This window comes from Natator depressus, chromosome 1 (assembly GCF_965152275.1).
Source record: "Natator depressus isolate rNatDep1 chromosome 1, rNatDep2.hap1, whole genome shotgun sequence".
NCBI classification, from domain to species: Eukaryota; Metazoa; Chordata; order Testudines; family Cheloniidae; genus Natator; species Natator depressus.
Window position 1 is genome coordinate 176,578,404 of NC_134234.1, and position 17,812 is coordinate 176,596,215.

The 17,812-nt window shown below is 41.0% G+C and overlaps 1 protein-coding gene across 5 annotated transcripts in view; it reads right to left on the minus strand.

The window, feature by feature from the left end:
• Positions 1–17,812, minus strand: part of ROBO1 (roundabout guidance receptor 1) — a 1,032,053-nt gene that overhangs the window by 50,555 nt on the left and 963,686 nt on the right. For all 5 annotated transcript variants that reach the window (XM_074971626.1, XM_074971617.1, XM_074971599.1 and 2 more), the window contains 4 exons: positions 17,252–17,483; positions 15,746–15,867; positions 11,737–11,908; positions 3,652–3,849 (listed from right to left, as the gene is read on the minus strand). In XM_074971626.1, coding sequence (XP_074827727.1) covers positions 3,652–3,849; positions 11,737–11,908; positions 15,746–15,867; positions 17,252–17,483 — 724 coding nt within the window. The remainder of the gene's footprint in view (positions 1–3,651; positions 3,850–11,736; positions 11,909–15,745; positions 15,868–17,251; positions 17,484–17,812) is intronic.

Here is a 17,812-nt window from a genome sequence, read left to right on the forward strand (position 1 = left end):
TCACAAGCAGTATCCCTGGTGGCGGGCTCAGACTTCATGGTCATGTGGCTTACAACACAGCTCTGCCAGCATCGTCTCGAGCTGGGTGAGCACATAATGAGATGTAAACGTGTGGATAGATGACCAGGTAGTGGCCCTGCAGATATCCTGAATCAGCACCTGGACCAGGAAGGCTGCTGACGAAGCCTGCGCCCCAGTCGAGTGGGCAGCCACTGCCTGAGTGGCTCAGCAGTCCTGGAGCCAGCTGCACCAGCCACTGCAGAAGTCATGGAGGTCACGGAAAGTCATAAAATCCGTGATTTCTAGACCTGTGTAACAGACACACAGCCTTATCCGTGAACCATAACAGTATGAGATTCAGGTCCTAGGGAGGGATGGGATCCCTGACGTGTGGATAGAGATGCTCCAGACCTTTCAAAAACCGGATCGTCTTGTCATGAGCAAAGACCGATGTGCCCTGGAACGGAGAGTGGATGGCCGAAGTTGCGGCCAAGTGGACTTTGATTGATGACTGGGACAACCCCTGGAGCTTGAGGTGTAGAAGATAGTCCAGGATCACCTGCAGTGAGGCCTGCTCAGCCCGGATACTTCGGTCCAAGGCCCAGCACCTGTATCTCTTCCACTTGGCCAAGTAGGTTGCTCTGGTGAAGGACTTTCTGCTACCCAGCAAGACCTGTTGGACCCGGGCCGAGTATTCCTGTTTCTGCATTTAGCCATGCGGAAGGCACACTGTCAAGTGCGGTGCCACCAGGTTCGCATGCAGAAGACTCCCGGGGTTCTGCGACAGCAGGTCCGACCAGAGAGGCAGCGGCTACCGAAAGGTCCATAAGTGTGCCGAACCAGTGCTGCTGAGGTCACGCAGGAGCTATCGGGATCACTTTCGCTTTGTCCTGTTTGATCTTCATAAGGACCTTGTGGATTAGCAGCACCAGTGGGAAGGCATACATCAGAGCCCCTCACCATGGAAGCAGAAAGGCGTCTGATGGGGATGCACTGTCCAATCCCTGGAACAAGCAGAACACGTGGCATTTCCAGTTCTGTTGGGACGCGAACAGATCCACCTGGGGAGTCCCTCACCTCCGAAAGATCACACTGACCACCTCTTGGCGGTGCACCCACTCATGGCAAGATGAGAAGGTCCTGCTGAGGTGATCTGCTACCACGTTCTTGGCTCCAGGCAGATGTGTGGCCACCAGATGGACAGCATGCCACACACAGAAGCCCCACAGGTACAGAGCTTTGTGGCAAAGGGCCGACGACCTGGCTCCACCCTGTCTGTTGATGTAATACATTGCTGCGGGATTGTCCATCAGGACTTGTAGTACCTTACCCTTCACATGAGGCAGGAAAGCCTGACAGGCCAGGCGAACCGCTTTGAGGTCCCTGACGTTTATGTGGAGGGACAGATTGTCCCGTGACCAGTGGACTTGCGTGCTGAGCTTGCCCAGGTGAGCTCCCTAGCCCAGGTCTGAGGCATCAGAAACCAGGGTCAGCTATGGGGCAGGGCTGCAAAGGGAACTTCCTCCAACACCAATTCGGGGCTCAACCACCAATCCAGGGATGATCAGATGTGAACCGGCACCCTGACCACCCAGTCTAGATTGTGTCTGTTGGCGATGTAGACCAATGCCAACTGTGCTTGCATTGGCTGGAGATGGAGCTGGACATGCTGGACCATGTACATACATGCGGCCACGTGGCCCAACAACCGCAGGCAGGTGTGAGCAGTGGTGAGCAGCTAGTTTCTCACGTGGGAAATCATGTCTGATATGGCCTGGAAACGCACCTCTGGAAGGAAGGCTCTGGCTTGTGTGGCATCAAGAACCGCTCCAATGAACTCTTTTCGTTGCACTGGCCTTCAGACGATTTCTTTTTATTTACCAACAGGCCCAGGTCACGGCAGGTGGAATGAATCAGATCGAGGCTCCTTTGCACCTGTTCCCCAGATCTGCCCTTGATGAGCCAGTCATCGTGATATGGGTAGTCCTGAACCACTCGAAGCCTGAGGTAAGCGGCCACTAGTGGCATACATATTGTAAACACCCTCAGGGCAGACAAGAGGCCAAACGGCAGCACCGTGAACTGGAAATGGTGCCCACCCGTCACAAAACGGAGGAATCATCTATGACCTTGGAAGATGGAGATATGGAACTAGGCATCCTTCAGATCGAGGGCAGCGTACCAGTCTCCCGGATCCAGGGAGAGGATGATGGAGGTCAGGGAGACCATGCAGAACTTCAACTTTTTGAGTGATTTGTTGAAGCGCCACAGGTCCAGAATGGGCCTTAGTGTCGTTACCCTGCCCTCTGGGAGGGTCTTTACAGCTGGCTTGCCCTCAATGGGAGCTTTTGTCATGACCTGTGACACACTTGGTGCCGGCGGCGCTGGTAGAGGCCTTTGCTTTCTGGGCGCCAGGAGAGCCTGGGAAGGCGTTGGCACTGCCACCAGTCTGGGTCCCCTACTACTCCCTGGAGTCGGTGGCGGATCCCTCAGGGGACTAGGAGGCTCCATCGAGGGAGTGTCCCCATGTGGCTCCAGTGTTGGCTGTCGGTCAAAACTGGGTTCTTTGCCCATCTTGCTCAGTGCTGGGGAGTAATTTTTCTTCGACCTCTTCTTAGGCACTGGTGACCAGGAGAGATACTGGGTAGAGCCCGGTGGTGGGAGTGTGCTGTGTACCGAGGCCAACGTGCTCAGGGCAGAGTCTGGCTGGGAAAGCTTGGAACCTGGGTGGACAGCAGCCTCCTTGAGGAGGGCCCTCAAATGGATGTCTCACTCTGTGTTCTCGGACAAAAGTTCTTACAGATGCGAATGCGACGCTTCTCCTTCACATGTGATTCTCCCAAGCATTTGAGGCAGCTGCTATGGGGGTCACTAACAGGCACAGGCCTGTTACATTCAGAACAAGGCTTAAAACCCGGAGACCAGGGCATGCCCTGCCTGGGGCAAAATCCCTGCTGGGACTCTATCTCTAACTACACTACTTAACAACTACGTATTAACTAACTACTGTAAACAAAATATTTACAAAGCCTTAAGGCTAAAAGAGTGAAGTAGAAGAACGCTTCGCCCTTGTGAGGCAAAGGAAAGGTGCTCTAACTAATCACCATGGGTGAAGGAACTGAGGGGGCATAGGGCTGGTGGCGCCTAATATAGCGACACATGGGCATGGCACTCAAGAAGGTGCTACAGCCAACCCTACGGCTATCTCCGATAGCCGCGCATGTGGGCGCACGCACACCTAGAATGGAACTGACATGAGCAAGCACTCAAAGAATACTGAACTACCATCCAGTTGAATCTTTTTTCAGGTCAACCATGTGGCACAGGAAGAGGAAACTTGCCCTGCTGCTACCCTATTCTGTAAACATATAGACAGCTGTCAGCACTAAATTCACACACACACACAAATGAAAAGCAAGCCTGGGTATTTTGATTAAGGTTCTTAATGAAAATTCACAAGTACTACATTATCAAAATTTTCATGTGTTCTCTGTTTTGGGTATCTGATGCAAAGCCCATCTAATTATTCAATGGACAGACCCCAAGTATTCAGTGGGCCTGAGATGATCGAGATCTCTCTAATTAAAAAGCTATAAAAGACGAGTAAATATGCATTCAACAGTTAACAGATCAAGAGCTGTAATTCGGCACCTTTTCTGATACCAGCATAAGTACTAGTGAGTCCATTTCGCTTCTTTCGGTGGCGGTATAACCAGATGCTGAAGACCATAAGAATAATCCAACAGGCTGCACCAATGCCAGCAATGAAAGCTGGCTGTTTTACAACATCTGAAATCTGCTGGGCTAAGCTGACTTGGTCTTCTGGTGACACAGGGTTTCCATGGGAATCTAAAAAAAGGAACCCAAAATCTCTGATTAATTTGGATGTGCAGTTCTAAAAACCAAATGTACTATTATTATTGCTAAGTAATAATAATTGTAGACAGTGATTTAAAAATACTATGGCCCAGATTTTCAAACCTGGGCACCTAAAGTTGGCCTTTTAAATCCATATTTAGGCACCCGAATAAAATTGGCCTGATTTTCAGAGGTACTACACGACTATTATTGTTACTTATTATGTGTACTGTTGTAGCACCTAGCAGACTTAGGCATGGACCAGGAGCCCATTGTGTTAGGTGCTTTACAAACACAGAAGAAAAAGATGCTCCCTGCCCCAACTCCTGTGAACTTCAGCAGGATTGTGGGTGCTTAGCGCGTCTGAAAATTAGGCCCCTTTTATTTAGGTGACTAAATATGGATTTAGAAGGCTGACTAAGTCCATGGTTTAACATTTTTGGCCAATAATTTTTCATCATTTCTGCAATATAACACAAATCAAATTATTTCAGATTAAATTTAAAAATAAAAGACAACAAAATCACCACAAAAAAACTAAGAAGGAATGTGCTGGAGAAGTCTGTTTCCAGAATTCCACTAAAGCTTAGAAACAAGCTACATGAACACACACACAGTTCCCCAGAAGTGAAAATCATAGAAGCATTACAGATTCAAAACACATTTATAGAAGGTGGATACTAAAAAGATGTTTTTTAAATTTAGCAGTTTCTGACAGGCGACTTGTATCTCATGTTACACCATCTGGTTTTTTTCGGAGTCTTATTTTGACCTCAATTCAAGAAGACTGAAAATTCAAGACTAGCTAAAGAAGAGAGTGAATAAAGTAACTTGATTCTACCAACTTCGCATGGCTGGACAAGCTAGTCTTTAAAATTATAGCTATGAGAAGGCAAGAAGGGATATTAAATATGCCAAGAAAAGGTACAATGCACTAAAAATAATCAATAGGCCTTCCTAGTAGTGGAAAAAGCAGAGGCCTCTTGATCAACTACTTCAATTTAGAAATCAGAACAGAAACAAAGGACAGCTGAAAATGTTTTCACTAATTACTAAATGTATAAGAGTTTTCATTTTTAATATACAGGGTATTTATTATTTTAACCTAAATTTTCATTTTTCTTTCCATATATTATGTCTGTAAATATTAAGACTATTTCAGACCGGTCTACTCACCAATATCCTATAATTGCCTTGAGGTTGCTCAGCAAGAAGACATTTTGCTAGATTTTTATCATCCGGGTACATTGATTTTTAGCAGTAAGAGGTGCTCTTTACAAATTTGTGAGCTAAGAGATCTGTATTATTGCTCCCCGAATTGAGGACCAGATTCTGAAACCCTCATTCACAATGTATAATACCTTACATCACTCACACTGTGTAATACCTAACTTTTTGATCAGTCCCATTGATTTCAGAGTAAATAGTCAAAGAATTAAACACTACTCAGTGTGAGTAAGATAGTAGAATCTGGTCCTGAGATTGGTCCTTTTAGGAGAGAAATATGTTGTTTGCTCAGGTGGCCTGATCAAATTCTGTTATTGCATACTCACTAAGAAATGGAAATCAGTTCACTTAAAAGACAACAGCATTAATGCTCTAAGCACTAACCAGTGAACATGTTAATACTCTTAATCATGACACCACATCCCCCTCCCCCCCCCGGCAAAAGTATAAATATATATAAAAGAAACAGTGGCACTATAGACTACAGGGAAAACAAGCCATATTGTAGAAAAACAATTGCTCTGGGAAAGGGACACCTTTATAGATTGGAAATGGTTACATTATCAATAGTTTTTTTCCCTTGGCTTTTTCTTCCACGGAATTTCAGATTTTATTCTACACTGCATCCAGGCTCAATACCTATTTTCACAAGCAATCACTACCTTTGACTGTTTGTTGACTGGAAGTTTTATTTCACATAACAAGCCCTTTTATCTTCTGTGATCCTAAGAGCACTCATAGTCTGAAAGTTCAGCAAGCAGACCTATTCTTTTCTTACCAATACACCCTTTGTGTCTCCTAGATTTATAGATTTCATGGCTATTTGTGCAAGGTTAAATTGGGTTGCTTCAGATTTTATGGAGACAGCCAAGTGAGGTTCCATGCAAGCGGCCAGATGGGCTTCACTGTATAAAGTGTACTGTGACTAATGAATTAAAATTGCCACTCTATATCTCATCTTTTGTCTCACAGCAGCTGAGGCTGTATTAAGATATTGGAAACTGCAATATCATTCTAATTTCAAAACAACTACATTTACTTTTTTTAAATGCTGATATTATTTGAAATTGTTTTCTTTGACAGAAAAGTGAATTTTCATTGGAGACACTGTTCACCTATTGTTCTGCGTATGATAACATTTCTTTGTTATTTAAATATTTCTCTTTCATACTTCTAATGAAGTATTTACAATAAGGAAAAAGTTACCTTATTCTCCCTGGTCCCCTCCCTCCCCCCAAAAAAGAATACTACAGCATAGAATCAATAAAATTTATGAAGCCCTAAGCTGTGCATAAGGAGCCAGCAATGTAAATGATTCTGTAACACAAACAAATACAGTGGTAGTATTTATATAGACACACACACACACAAATGTTAAGTGCATTATTCACACAGTGCATGTCTCATGTACAAAATACTCCATGAACCTTTATTTTTCTAATCACTCACATTACGAGATGTGACTTGAGAACTAATTAGCATGCCTTTAGTGATATTCTGTTAGCCACTAGAAATACCTGTATATTATCATAATAAATTGTTGTATTTAAAGCACCAAGCCTGAAATACATTATGCATGTGTGGACTGCTACACCTGCACAAAGCCTCATTTTTCATATATATATTTTACACCTACACACACACACACACACACACACACACACACACACACACACTTTCTTTCTCTCTTATTCTTTAGTTTCAGTCATTTAACTGACTGACATACATATTATATATCTGTACACACACACACGTATATGACTATATATTCCTTTATTTTAATAATAGAAGCTAAGCTAACCGCTAATTTTAAGGGAAGCTGGTAGTGACCCATGTGTTTATGTTGCTAACACTTTCCATTATTAAAGATTCTTGCAGCCTTTTTTTTGTTCTATCACTTTGTTGTTTGCATCAGGCCTTTGAAATTAGGGGAAAAGGGAGAAAGCCCTTGGGCTAGAAAAATGCCTTTTCTTTGTGCCATGAAAATCCATTCAGGTTTAGCCGACACATAAACTGTTGAAAATCACCATATCACTGCTGTTGTTTCTGGTTCCTCCAGGTAAATGTTGGCAGCATACAAAATAATAAGGAACTGTGAACATTCTAAGGTCACATTCACAATGCTGACAAAGCTTTGTGAAACACACATAGTACTGAGAATACCTAGGAGCTGCTGGAGAAGGCTGACTACCTCACTCCCTGGAACTGGCATATTTCCTGGCCCCAAGATAACAGACTTTCCCTGCTGACAGTTAATGCAGCTAGATCTGTAGTTCAGATACTAGCAGTCTGCGGTGCTGTGTGGAAGGTTCAGGGCTTAAACGCTGGTGATATAAGATACGAGGTTGTTACAGTTGCACATAACAATTGGTTTCTTTCTTTGTCCTTTTCAAAATAGACTAGTAAATTACATACAAAAACACTATGTTAAAATAAAGTTATTTAGGTTGCAAATTCAAGAGTTATGAAATGTCAGAATCATGGTGACCCGTGCAAATGCCTCCATGTGCATGCATTAAGATACAGTCTTTAATGGTACAATCAGGTACTGTTCCACAGGACTCCTGCCTCATTCAGTGCACAAGATAGCTGGTCAAAGAGAAGTGAGAATTAAGGTTGCACGGGCAACCATAAATCTGGCATTTCCTAACTTCTGAGTGCTTGACTTTGCAATAACTCGCTCCCCCTTCCCCCTCCCCCCCACTCAATGTGGGTATATATAATGTAGAAAGACAATTCTTTGGTCAGAAATCAACTTATGAATATTCTCTTTTGCCTTCTTTCTAGTTATATACAATGTCATAAATGGAGAAGTGTCACTTTTAGGCTAGAGCTCTACAGTGTACTGCATGTAAGTGCAGTGCATTGCCCATGTGGAGCCTCACTGACATCAATGGGGCTTTGGGTGGGCAAAGCAGGCCACCTTTGAAAGTCTACTGCAGGCCTGAAAAAGACACTGTATTGTGTTGGGCAGCTTACTTGCAGTGGCTGACAGAATGATATCCCTAAAGGCATCCTAATTAGTTCACAAATCACATGTCTTAATGTGAGTGATTAGAGTAATAAAGGTGCAATAAGAGTTTCTTGTATTTTGTACACTTGAGACATCCACTGGTTGAAAAAAACACTTAACATTTATAATTATTTTACAGAAACCTCTTAAGAAATAAGTGCATAAAATGTATTCACTCAGGTTAATATGTTTATTATGAGTAATATTAACTGCATCTGAGATGCCTCATGTGAATAGTACACTGGACAGAACATGCTGCAGGATGTACCAGGTAATTCTCTATTGAACCATCAGCAAACCAATGGAGTGTCAACATTTCAAAGCTGCCATCCATGGTACTCCATCGTTGTACAGAAGCTATGGTGGAGATCAGTATCAAAGGGATTAACAGTTCTCTGGGGTAATGTTCTGTAGCCCTTGAATGGTTGCAACTTACTTTTACTCACATGCTCAGCCAAAGGTCCACATACTCATTTCTTGGCATGAGAGAGCATTCAGAGCACTCCAAAATCTGAATAGCCCTATCTGTGCAGGGGAGGGGTGTGCTGTGTGGGGATTTACTCAATGTAAATCCTAAGGGGGAAGTTTTAGAGCTAGTCACAATCTAGCCCTCAATTTTTAATCAAGAATTGTTCAGAGTAAGATCTAAAGCTGATTTAATTGTGAGAGACATTCCAAAATTTAAATGAATATACAAATCACACAGTATATATAATATGCACACAGGGAATTTGTAATCAGTTTAATAAAGGTAGCAGCATACTAATTCAGAAATCAACATCAAAGCAAAAGATTTAAGTTTCCTGGCTCTAAGAAGGAAATACAGATTTCTCAAATTGGTGATTGCAGGAATGCAGTTCATCTAGCATATAGATATTGGAACTAGCAATTCCCGCCAAACATTCTATGAATAACATCCTTACCCACCGCTAAACACAGCCCCCCTCCCCAAAACCCAAAAAGGAAAAAAAAAGCCCTCTTTATCTAAATGAATGTATTGCTTTTGGAAAGTACTAGACTGATGGCATCAGCAATAAGGATAAGTTTTGTATCCTCAGAACAGCTTCTGGAAAACAACGGTGCTATCTATCCCTCACTGCTTTACTTCTTCTCTGGGAGCACATCCAAGAACCAAGGATGAGATTCTATGATTAGCCTCTAAGATGCACAAGCACAGAACTCAGGGTAAGGTAAGGAAGTTTGAAGCCACTTTACCACTCTCACAGTCCTAGGCTACTCTGGCTGAAGAGTTTCCTTGGGGGTAATTTAGGTAGCCCTAGGGGCCTGTTTGAGTTATGGCACCCCTCCAGGATACCCTATGGGCCACAGTACTGCTCAGAATCTCCACAGTGTGTTCCCCACAAATGCTTTCTGCTCCAGGGCTTACAAAGGGGTCCTCAGAAGGGAGCCATACAGCTGTCTTACACTGCATCTATGCCAAGGGAATCCTTCCAACAGCTAGTTACAAGGCTGTTAAGGCCCTTTACGTTGTTCTGGTCCTTTGACCTGGTGTAAAGTGGCAGTAGTGGGACTGAGGATCTCACCACAGATTATATCTGATCCTTTATGGGTACAAAAAGAGGAGAGGGAGCTGAAGAGGGCACTAGAAAAATCCTTTCTTTTAGGGAGCACAAAGTTTGCTTGAGGCCTGTACTCATAAGAGTGCTAACGTCCTTGAAAGGAGGCAAATGAGAAAGAGGCTTTGCGCCACTTCCTTCATCACCAGCCAGCACAGCTTGTCAAGAGATGGGCACCTGGTGTGCACTATTAAAGGTCACAGCAAGGGACTCTCGGGTCAACGCTTCTTCAGTGTCCCCAAAGGCAATGTGCTTACATCAGAAACAGTGTTTCTGAGACCTCCCACTGGGATGATGTACTACCACCACCCTGTGTGGCACAGGGATGTGTCTCTAATGTACATTTTAGCTCTGGGGAGTGAGATGGTAGGGTTTTTTAGAACTCTCATACAGTGTAATTATTTCTTTACAAAATGCCATAATGCTCAATCCCTGGCTTCCGCTGAGAATGTCATTAAGGACATTAACTCTCATGTTACCGTCTGTCCACTAGGGATTGGACTAAGATCACGAACCACTGAGGCCACTAAACAGCAAATGATAGCTTTTGATTACTGTAGATCTCAGGTGAATCAGAAAATATGATCTGGAGGAAAGAGACTTTGGGCAATATTTTCAAAAGCACCTAACTGATTTAGGAACTTAAGTCCCATTTTCAAACATGATTTATGCACTTAGGAGCCTAAGTTCCATTTATTTTGTGAAGCACTAATCAATAGCCTTAGGAGAAGATTTTCAAAGACGAGGCACCTGATTCCTATTGACTTTCAATAGGACATGGGTATCTAACTGCCCTTTGCCTTCTAGTGAAGTGTCCACACATGCCATTGCTGGAAGCAGGCTAGTGGCCCTGCTCAGTCCTGGTAAGGCAAATGGTCAACTATGTTCCTTTTCCAAATATGCTAACTGGAAAGGCAAAGAAGGGAAACTAAATAAGTCATGTTCTTGTAAAACTGGCGTGTATTTAGGATTAATTTACTAGCAGATGGATTAAGGAAAAATGTTACTATCAAGCCTGCAGTTTCAGACATCAAGGCCTCTTCATTAAGCTGGTATCTATAACACTTAAAATTTCAAGGTTTTCAAAATATCAGCAGTGAAACAAAAACCCTGATTCTTGAGAATGGAAAATGAGCACAGAAAAGAACATGCCAATGAGCACTTATAGGTACTACATTAATGAGTCATTTTAAAAAGTTCTGCATTCTTGCTATGCAATTTCTATTACAATCAATGGGAGTCACAAGCCCAAATTATAAGCAATTCTTTGAAAGTTCCCTTAATTTCAATGGCCAAATGTAATTTTTTGGTATTGCAGCAATTGTTCACTCAGAATAGGGTCCTTTTTTCATTCTCAGTAACTACCTATTTTTAACTGTAAAATCACATAACTGGACAGGTCTTTTGATGATGGAGACAGAGAAGGGCACAAGGTCAAAAGGAACACAGTAAGGTTCTATTTTGGTCTGATGGGACAGCATGTTTTGATTTCATCATGCTAATAAAGAGCAGCATCACTATATTGCAAGGCATTTTAAATATTGTTCTCTAAACCAGCAGTAATCCCACATCACTTCCAGACATATCCATATCCTATGACCCCCAATTTTAAGCTGTGTCAGAGGAATGGTTGGTGCAGATGAGGAAAAAAAGAGTGCAAAGATCACTGTTGCATCCCTTGCCCTGATACTGGTAGGCCAGAACTAATATGAATGTAGGAAACTTGGTGGCTCAGGCCCATCTTAAACTGTTGTGTTTTTCCTACACCAGTCTTAAGTATCAACCACTTTGCAAAAATCAACAGCCAAAACCAATAATGAATTGTGACTCTTTGTTTAAAAAAAATGCAGCAACCATTATACAACAAACCTTTGAGAGATGCTGTTACAACACTGTCTTTAGAATCCAGTTCCAACACATGTCCAAAAACACAAATACTAATCTCATGTTAAAATTCAAGCAACACTCTGCATTCTGCCTGACTTGTAAATATTTCTGGATCCATAAAAGGAAAAATAAACACGGCACTGAATTTATACGCAAATTTACCAGAAGGCTTACCTAATTGGATAAACTGTGGCTCACTTTTCACTCCGGGTCCTGCCGCAGTACTTGCTGCTACTTCCACACTGTATCGAATACCAGGAACTAAGGAGGGGATGACTACAGAAAAGGTGGAACCATCTACGGTCTTGTTTATGTGGTATCTGCTTTCATTGCCCAGGCACCAAACCTGTAGGTAAATAAAGTACATAGCACATGTGTGTGTTAAAAGTTAAAGCTAAAAGGACAGTTACATGATATGATATGGTCCTTTCTGCTTCATAAAGGGAGCCAAACTAGATTATAACTGTTATTTATTATTTGTATTGCAGTAGCACCAAGCAACCCCAGTCACAGGCTAGGTGCTGTACAGACAAAGAGCAAAAATATGGTTCCTGCCACAAAGAGTTTACAATATAAGATAACTTGTTAGCTCCCTTCTAACCCTCTAACATATCAATCCAAGACATAAGCACTAATAATGCACTAATGAGCATTGGTTGCACTCCACACATAATGGAAGAGAGAGAAAGAACTCTCAATCATTCAGTATGACTAAAACAAGGGAATTAAATTTGATGGTATTTGCAACTCTCTTTTTCTTGAATAATTGGTCAGGCTAGGTTTTGTTCAAAGACATGTTTGGGGAAATTTGTATTTGCATGAATTCATACTTTTCCATGAGGACAGGTATTCATGCTGGAAACAATAAAAATTATAGTAAACCAAACAGGGATTGGATGCAGGGGATGATGCAGTGACACCCCATTTTTAACTAAGAGTTAGGTCACAATGAGAACGTGGCACATGCCATTTTTAACTAAGAGTTAGGTCACAATGAGAATGTGGCACAGGTAAAAGCTAGGGGCCTGAGACTCAATCTGGAGAAGACTCAGGTGATATTGGCTGGTTAGGGGAAAACAACTGGATGAGATGGGAGATAATGTTGTCCCCTCTGATTCAAGGGGCTTGCCCACCATTTGTGAGTAGATGCACAACGGAGGAGGCTGGATGGACTCCTAATTGGTATTAAAAAAGCAGGTAGCCAGTAGCACCTACTGTTAGATCACCTATTTCTCAATCTGTACTTCCAGGAGGTTGCGTTACTTTTGTAATCTGAACTTGCAACTGTCTTTGTCACCTCCAGATCAAGCTATTGCAATGAGCTCTATATGCAGCTACTCTTTCAATCTACCTCGAAATCAAAAACGGTGCAGAATTCAACAGCTTGTTTGTTATGAGGTAGGTCCTTCTGGGAACACATGAAACCAGTACTTTTGGATCCACACTGGCTACCTATTAAACACAGGGTACAATTTAAGGTTGTGGTCTTGACCTATAAATAGTCTAAAATCTTGTTATCTGAAAGACTGCTTCACTCTCCCTGTACCAGTCTTCTGCATTTGAGATCTGCCTGAGCTGGAACCCCAGCCATAAGGGAGATCGAATCAACTAGCACAGCACTTTCTGTGAGGGGGCCACCCTCAGCTTTGAACTCACAAATATTCCTAGTACATTGGCTTTGTGAGCATGCACACATTTGTGGCAAGACATATTTCTTCACCCTAGATGTAAGGGGTTCAGAGGACTCTTGTGGAGAATTATAAAGAACTGGAAGATATTTTGCTGGATTATTATATATGATTACTGGGGAAAGATAAGGGGTAAATGGAGTAATCCATTTTAATAAACATAATTGTGAAATGGGTCAAGGAATGTCCAGAGCATAGGATAAGCACTCACTTTTTACAAATGAGTACTAAATAAATGATATAATTTTTATTAGTGCCACTAAATTCTAGACAATGATCCATAAAACCTGCAGAAAAGTTATAGAATGATCGTATAAAAATGATAAGACTGCATGTTTTAGAAAGCTATTAATAAGTCAATATAGGGATTTGGAAAGGGAACAGTTATGCAGCCTTCACAAGAGCAGTCACAAACCCTTGTGCCACGACGCACACAGAATATAAAGCTTAACATCCCCCACAACCCACAAACAACCTGTATTTAATGAGCAAGAAGGAAGTGACACTAAGGAATAAAAACTATGCCGGGCAATAGATAGTTATGGTTTAAATTTGTTTTCTGCTTAATTTCTCACAATCTTTACATAGAAGTGACTACAGTATATGATAATGATCCATTATACAATCTATGTAGGGAAGTTTGAACAGATAGAAGATGCTTGTTAAGGAAACAAAGGGGAAGCCACTCCTGAACAGATGCATCACGGAAAAAGAAAATGAAAAGCATTGTAAGCAGCCCTGTAACTTTATGCCAGAGGTGTGACAGAATGGACTCATTTGAACGTTGTTGTTTTTTGTAAAGTGCTATTCATACTTCTGTAGCTGTGTCAGCCTTTCCATTATAACCTATTAATACATTCAAATTTTCTCCATTCTAAAACTTAGTGTGCAAGGTGTCAGCCAGCCTGGGTTTTAATTGTTTTGAAAAAATAAAGAGAATCCACTTGTTGAGAAAATAACATGATAGAATAATCATTAATTCCTTTTTGTATTAAAAAAAGGGATTTGAATTTCAGGGTTTTTTTCCGGGTTATTTGTTCCTAACATTGACTAGTTGTTTTTGTTTTTTTAAACAGAAAATACAATTATGCATGCTTTCATGATGCCTGTTTTCTATCCATAGGGAAAATTATCCACTGACCCACATTAAAAAACAGTGGCAGCCCCACAGCTGCATAGGCACTAAGAGATGCCTGCTCATAGCTCACTGCAACCTATTGTACCCAGATGCTAGCAGACACTGTATAGCATATTCCACACTCAAATGTGAATTTCCTCTCTTTTATTGTTTTGTCCTCACAACCCTAACATTCTTTTAATACAGTTTCTGGTGGGTGAATAATACCATCTCTTTAGTTCAAGGTCTAACTGCCTTTAAATAAAACTTCCTTTGTGAATATTTTTTTCAATTACATCTGAAACTAAGCCACAAAATGATTTTGTACCAGTCAATCAGGTTCTGAAAGGCATTTTATTATTTTAAATTGACCATGAAGCTAAGTGATCTCCACTCTTTTTTCTTTTCTACAGTGTAAAGAAAGAAATGAGTGGAATGAGTTTTGATGCTTAGGAATAAATGCCTACACTATGGTATTTTATCTTAAAAAAAAAAGGCTAAAACATTCTGATTTAAAAATCTCTCTCAACAATGCCAATTTGCTATAGACTAGAGCAAACCATCCTGCCACTAGTGGCTATAAAACAACCTTGAAATCCATGACTAGACACTTACAACATCTCAGCCTTGCTTAGGCAATTTTAGCTTCATTTCTTTTTTATGTAATTTATTCACAATTTAAATTACTCTAAGATAAAAACAGTATGTTGCTACAGAGGCCTTAAATAATAAAAACTGTCTCCTGAACTTTAATAGTATACTATAATATATACTATAATATATATAGTATAATGAAAGCTAGAATGCAAAGATAGATTTGTAAAAAAACAAAAAAAATTGCTATAAATATATTTCATCTTACACTAACTCTCTTTAGATGGAAAGCTTTTCCATGTTTTTAACTATCCCAGATGAATAGAATAGTACACTTTACTCAGAATGTTACATAATAAATTATGTCGAAGACTTTCAAATGATTGGACCCATTTATTTCCTCAAATTCCCTGTTTTGATCACAAAATGGTTCTTAAACTAGTGCATTTTTCTTTGTGTTTTGTGTATGTAATTCTCATGTTATAGCATAGACATGAAGTTGCTTATTTTAATTATGAATTTTGACCTTTTCTTTAATTTCCTGCACTACCATCTTCCCATTCAAATTAGTAGGCAGTTTTAATTGCTTTTGTACATGTAAAGATGCCACAGACTAGATAGAATTCCTAAATAAATGGTACTATAAAAAAAAATAAACTGAGAAATATTTTTTGATTCCACATGCTTTTGATTTTTACCAGTAGATGGAGCCAAGTATCCACAAACAATTTATCCATCAATAGCATGCCAATACTTTGCAGTGAATAAGAACTCTGCATGTCACCTTATATTCTTGGACCATTCCATTCTGGGTATCCTCAGGGGGTGGCTGCCAGGTAACCACAATTGCAGTCCCATTCCCATCATTCTTAGTCACTGAAACACTTTGAGGTGGAGCACTAGGAGCTGTTTGCGGGAAGAACCAGATGGTTAATTTGTTGCTGTATTTCTAATACAATGTTGCCAAATGCTTTTTAACAAGCTGCTAGTGCTTGATACATAAACGGCCCATTCTGCACTACACAAATGTAATCATAATTTCTTGTTTCGCCATTAAGGATGTTTCTGTCTGTCAAGGTAAACGGACGTGAGAGAGAAAATATGGTCTAGTAATGTGAAAAGGTGTTGGGATCCTGGGTTCCATTACTGGCTCTGCCACAGACTCACTTTGTCACCTTGACCCAACACTGAGATCAAAATGTTAAAAAGATTCCACTAATTTTTGGTGCCTAACCTGAGACATGTAGATCCTTCCTTTCAGAACTTCTGAGCACTCAAATTAACCTAACAAAGACCTTTGGGTGCTCATCACTTTAGAAAAACCAGGCTGTTGGTGTGCCAAGTTGGACACTCAAAATGTAGGCACCAAAAAGTGGATGTTTTCAAAAATGTTGGCTTTAATTTCCCTGAGCTTCAGTTTCCCCTTTTTTGTAAAATAAAATAAAATAAAATATGTACTTCTTAAACTCCTGTTATTTGTAGGTACTTTCAATGAGAAGATTTTTTTTTTGGTCCATTAGAGTCATCCTAAGATGTTCTGGGTTCAGGTGCTGCTCTTTTGAGGCTGCTTCAGAGGCCTAGAGGGAAGGCAGTGAGGGTCATCTGTTCAACTAGTGCAGCCAAAATGTATGGTGCAGGTCTGGGCCCCACCAATGCACTGAAATGTCTACTCTGAGGCATTTTGATTATGTTTGACCTTGCAAGTAAAAATGCTATGGTGAGGGAAAAGGCTTTGTGAACCCTACCCTCCTTCTAGCACATGCACAGAGGAAGATGCATAATTTAGTCCAGTGTATTTGTTGCTCTCACTCATCATCTTTTCATTTTGTACCAGTGATGGATCCAGATATACAAGCGCCCTAAAAATGTGGTTTCCTTCCTTCAGCTACAATACTTTGATGATTTCTGCGGTATCTGCTATTTACTTTAGATAGTGATAAGTATGTGTTTGAATTTGATACAAGTCACTTGTGACCAGACCATGAACTCAGCAGGGAGGAGAACACACTGCACTGGAGATAAAAAAAAAAACACATTTCCCTTTTATGTTCTGGAGGGGATTTCTGCACATGCCTCTCTCACATGCAAAGTTTTAAATATTTACTTCTGTGCCACCAAACAAGTCACATAATGATCAGTCCAACACACTGACAGTCTCCTCAACTGTGCACTGCTGTGTTCTCATACAGTATGCACTTCAAACAAAATCAAATGATGAATGTATCAGAGAGAAACCGGCCGAAATACTCCTTCAAAAAGAAAAGATGAAGACAGACTTGCTGGTACTTGCCTTCTTCTAGGGTTTTTGCAAATTTCACTTCGCTATCTGCTCCTTGAAACTCGTTAAAAAAAGGGCGGGCCTTGATTTCATAGTTTACACCTTTCTTCAGCTCTGGAATGACGACGCTATTTTTGGTTGGTGTTCTCACTTCAAAAATTAACCATTCAGATTCACCGTGGGATGCAGTGGTAGGCCTGTACAGAATTTTATATCCCTGAATATACTGGGATTGCTGGTCCACCTAGCAGAACAGTAGAAACACATGTTAGTGAACGCCTAATGGACTGTTTAATAAATACAAACCATAACATTGCGTGTAGTACTATGCAAAATACTAAGAACTATCCATTTATTTTATCCAACGTAAACAATGCTACTGAACCAGATAAAAATTCCTGGGAATTACAGCAAATTATGGGCCTTATTCACCACTACATTAATACATTTTTAAGATAGTCTAATGGCACTGACATCAATGAAGGGATAACAAAATGGTGAATCACGTTCTATATTTTGTAAAATGAATAACCCCGATGCCAAGGGGCTCCAAGCAGGGCAGGGGTTTGCCTA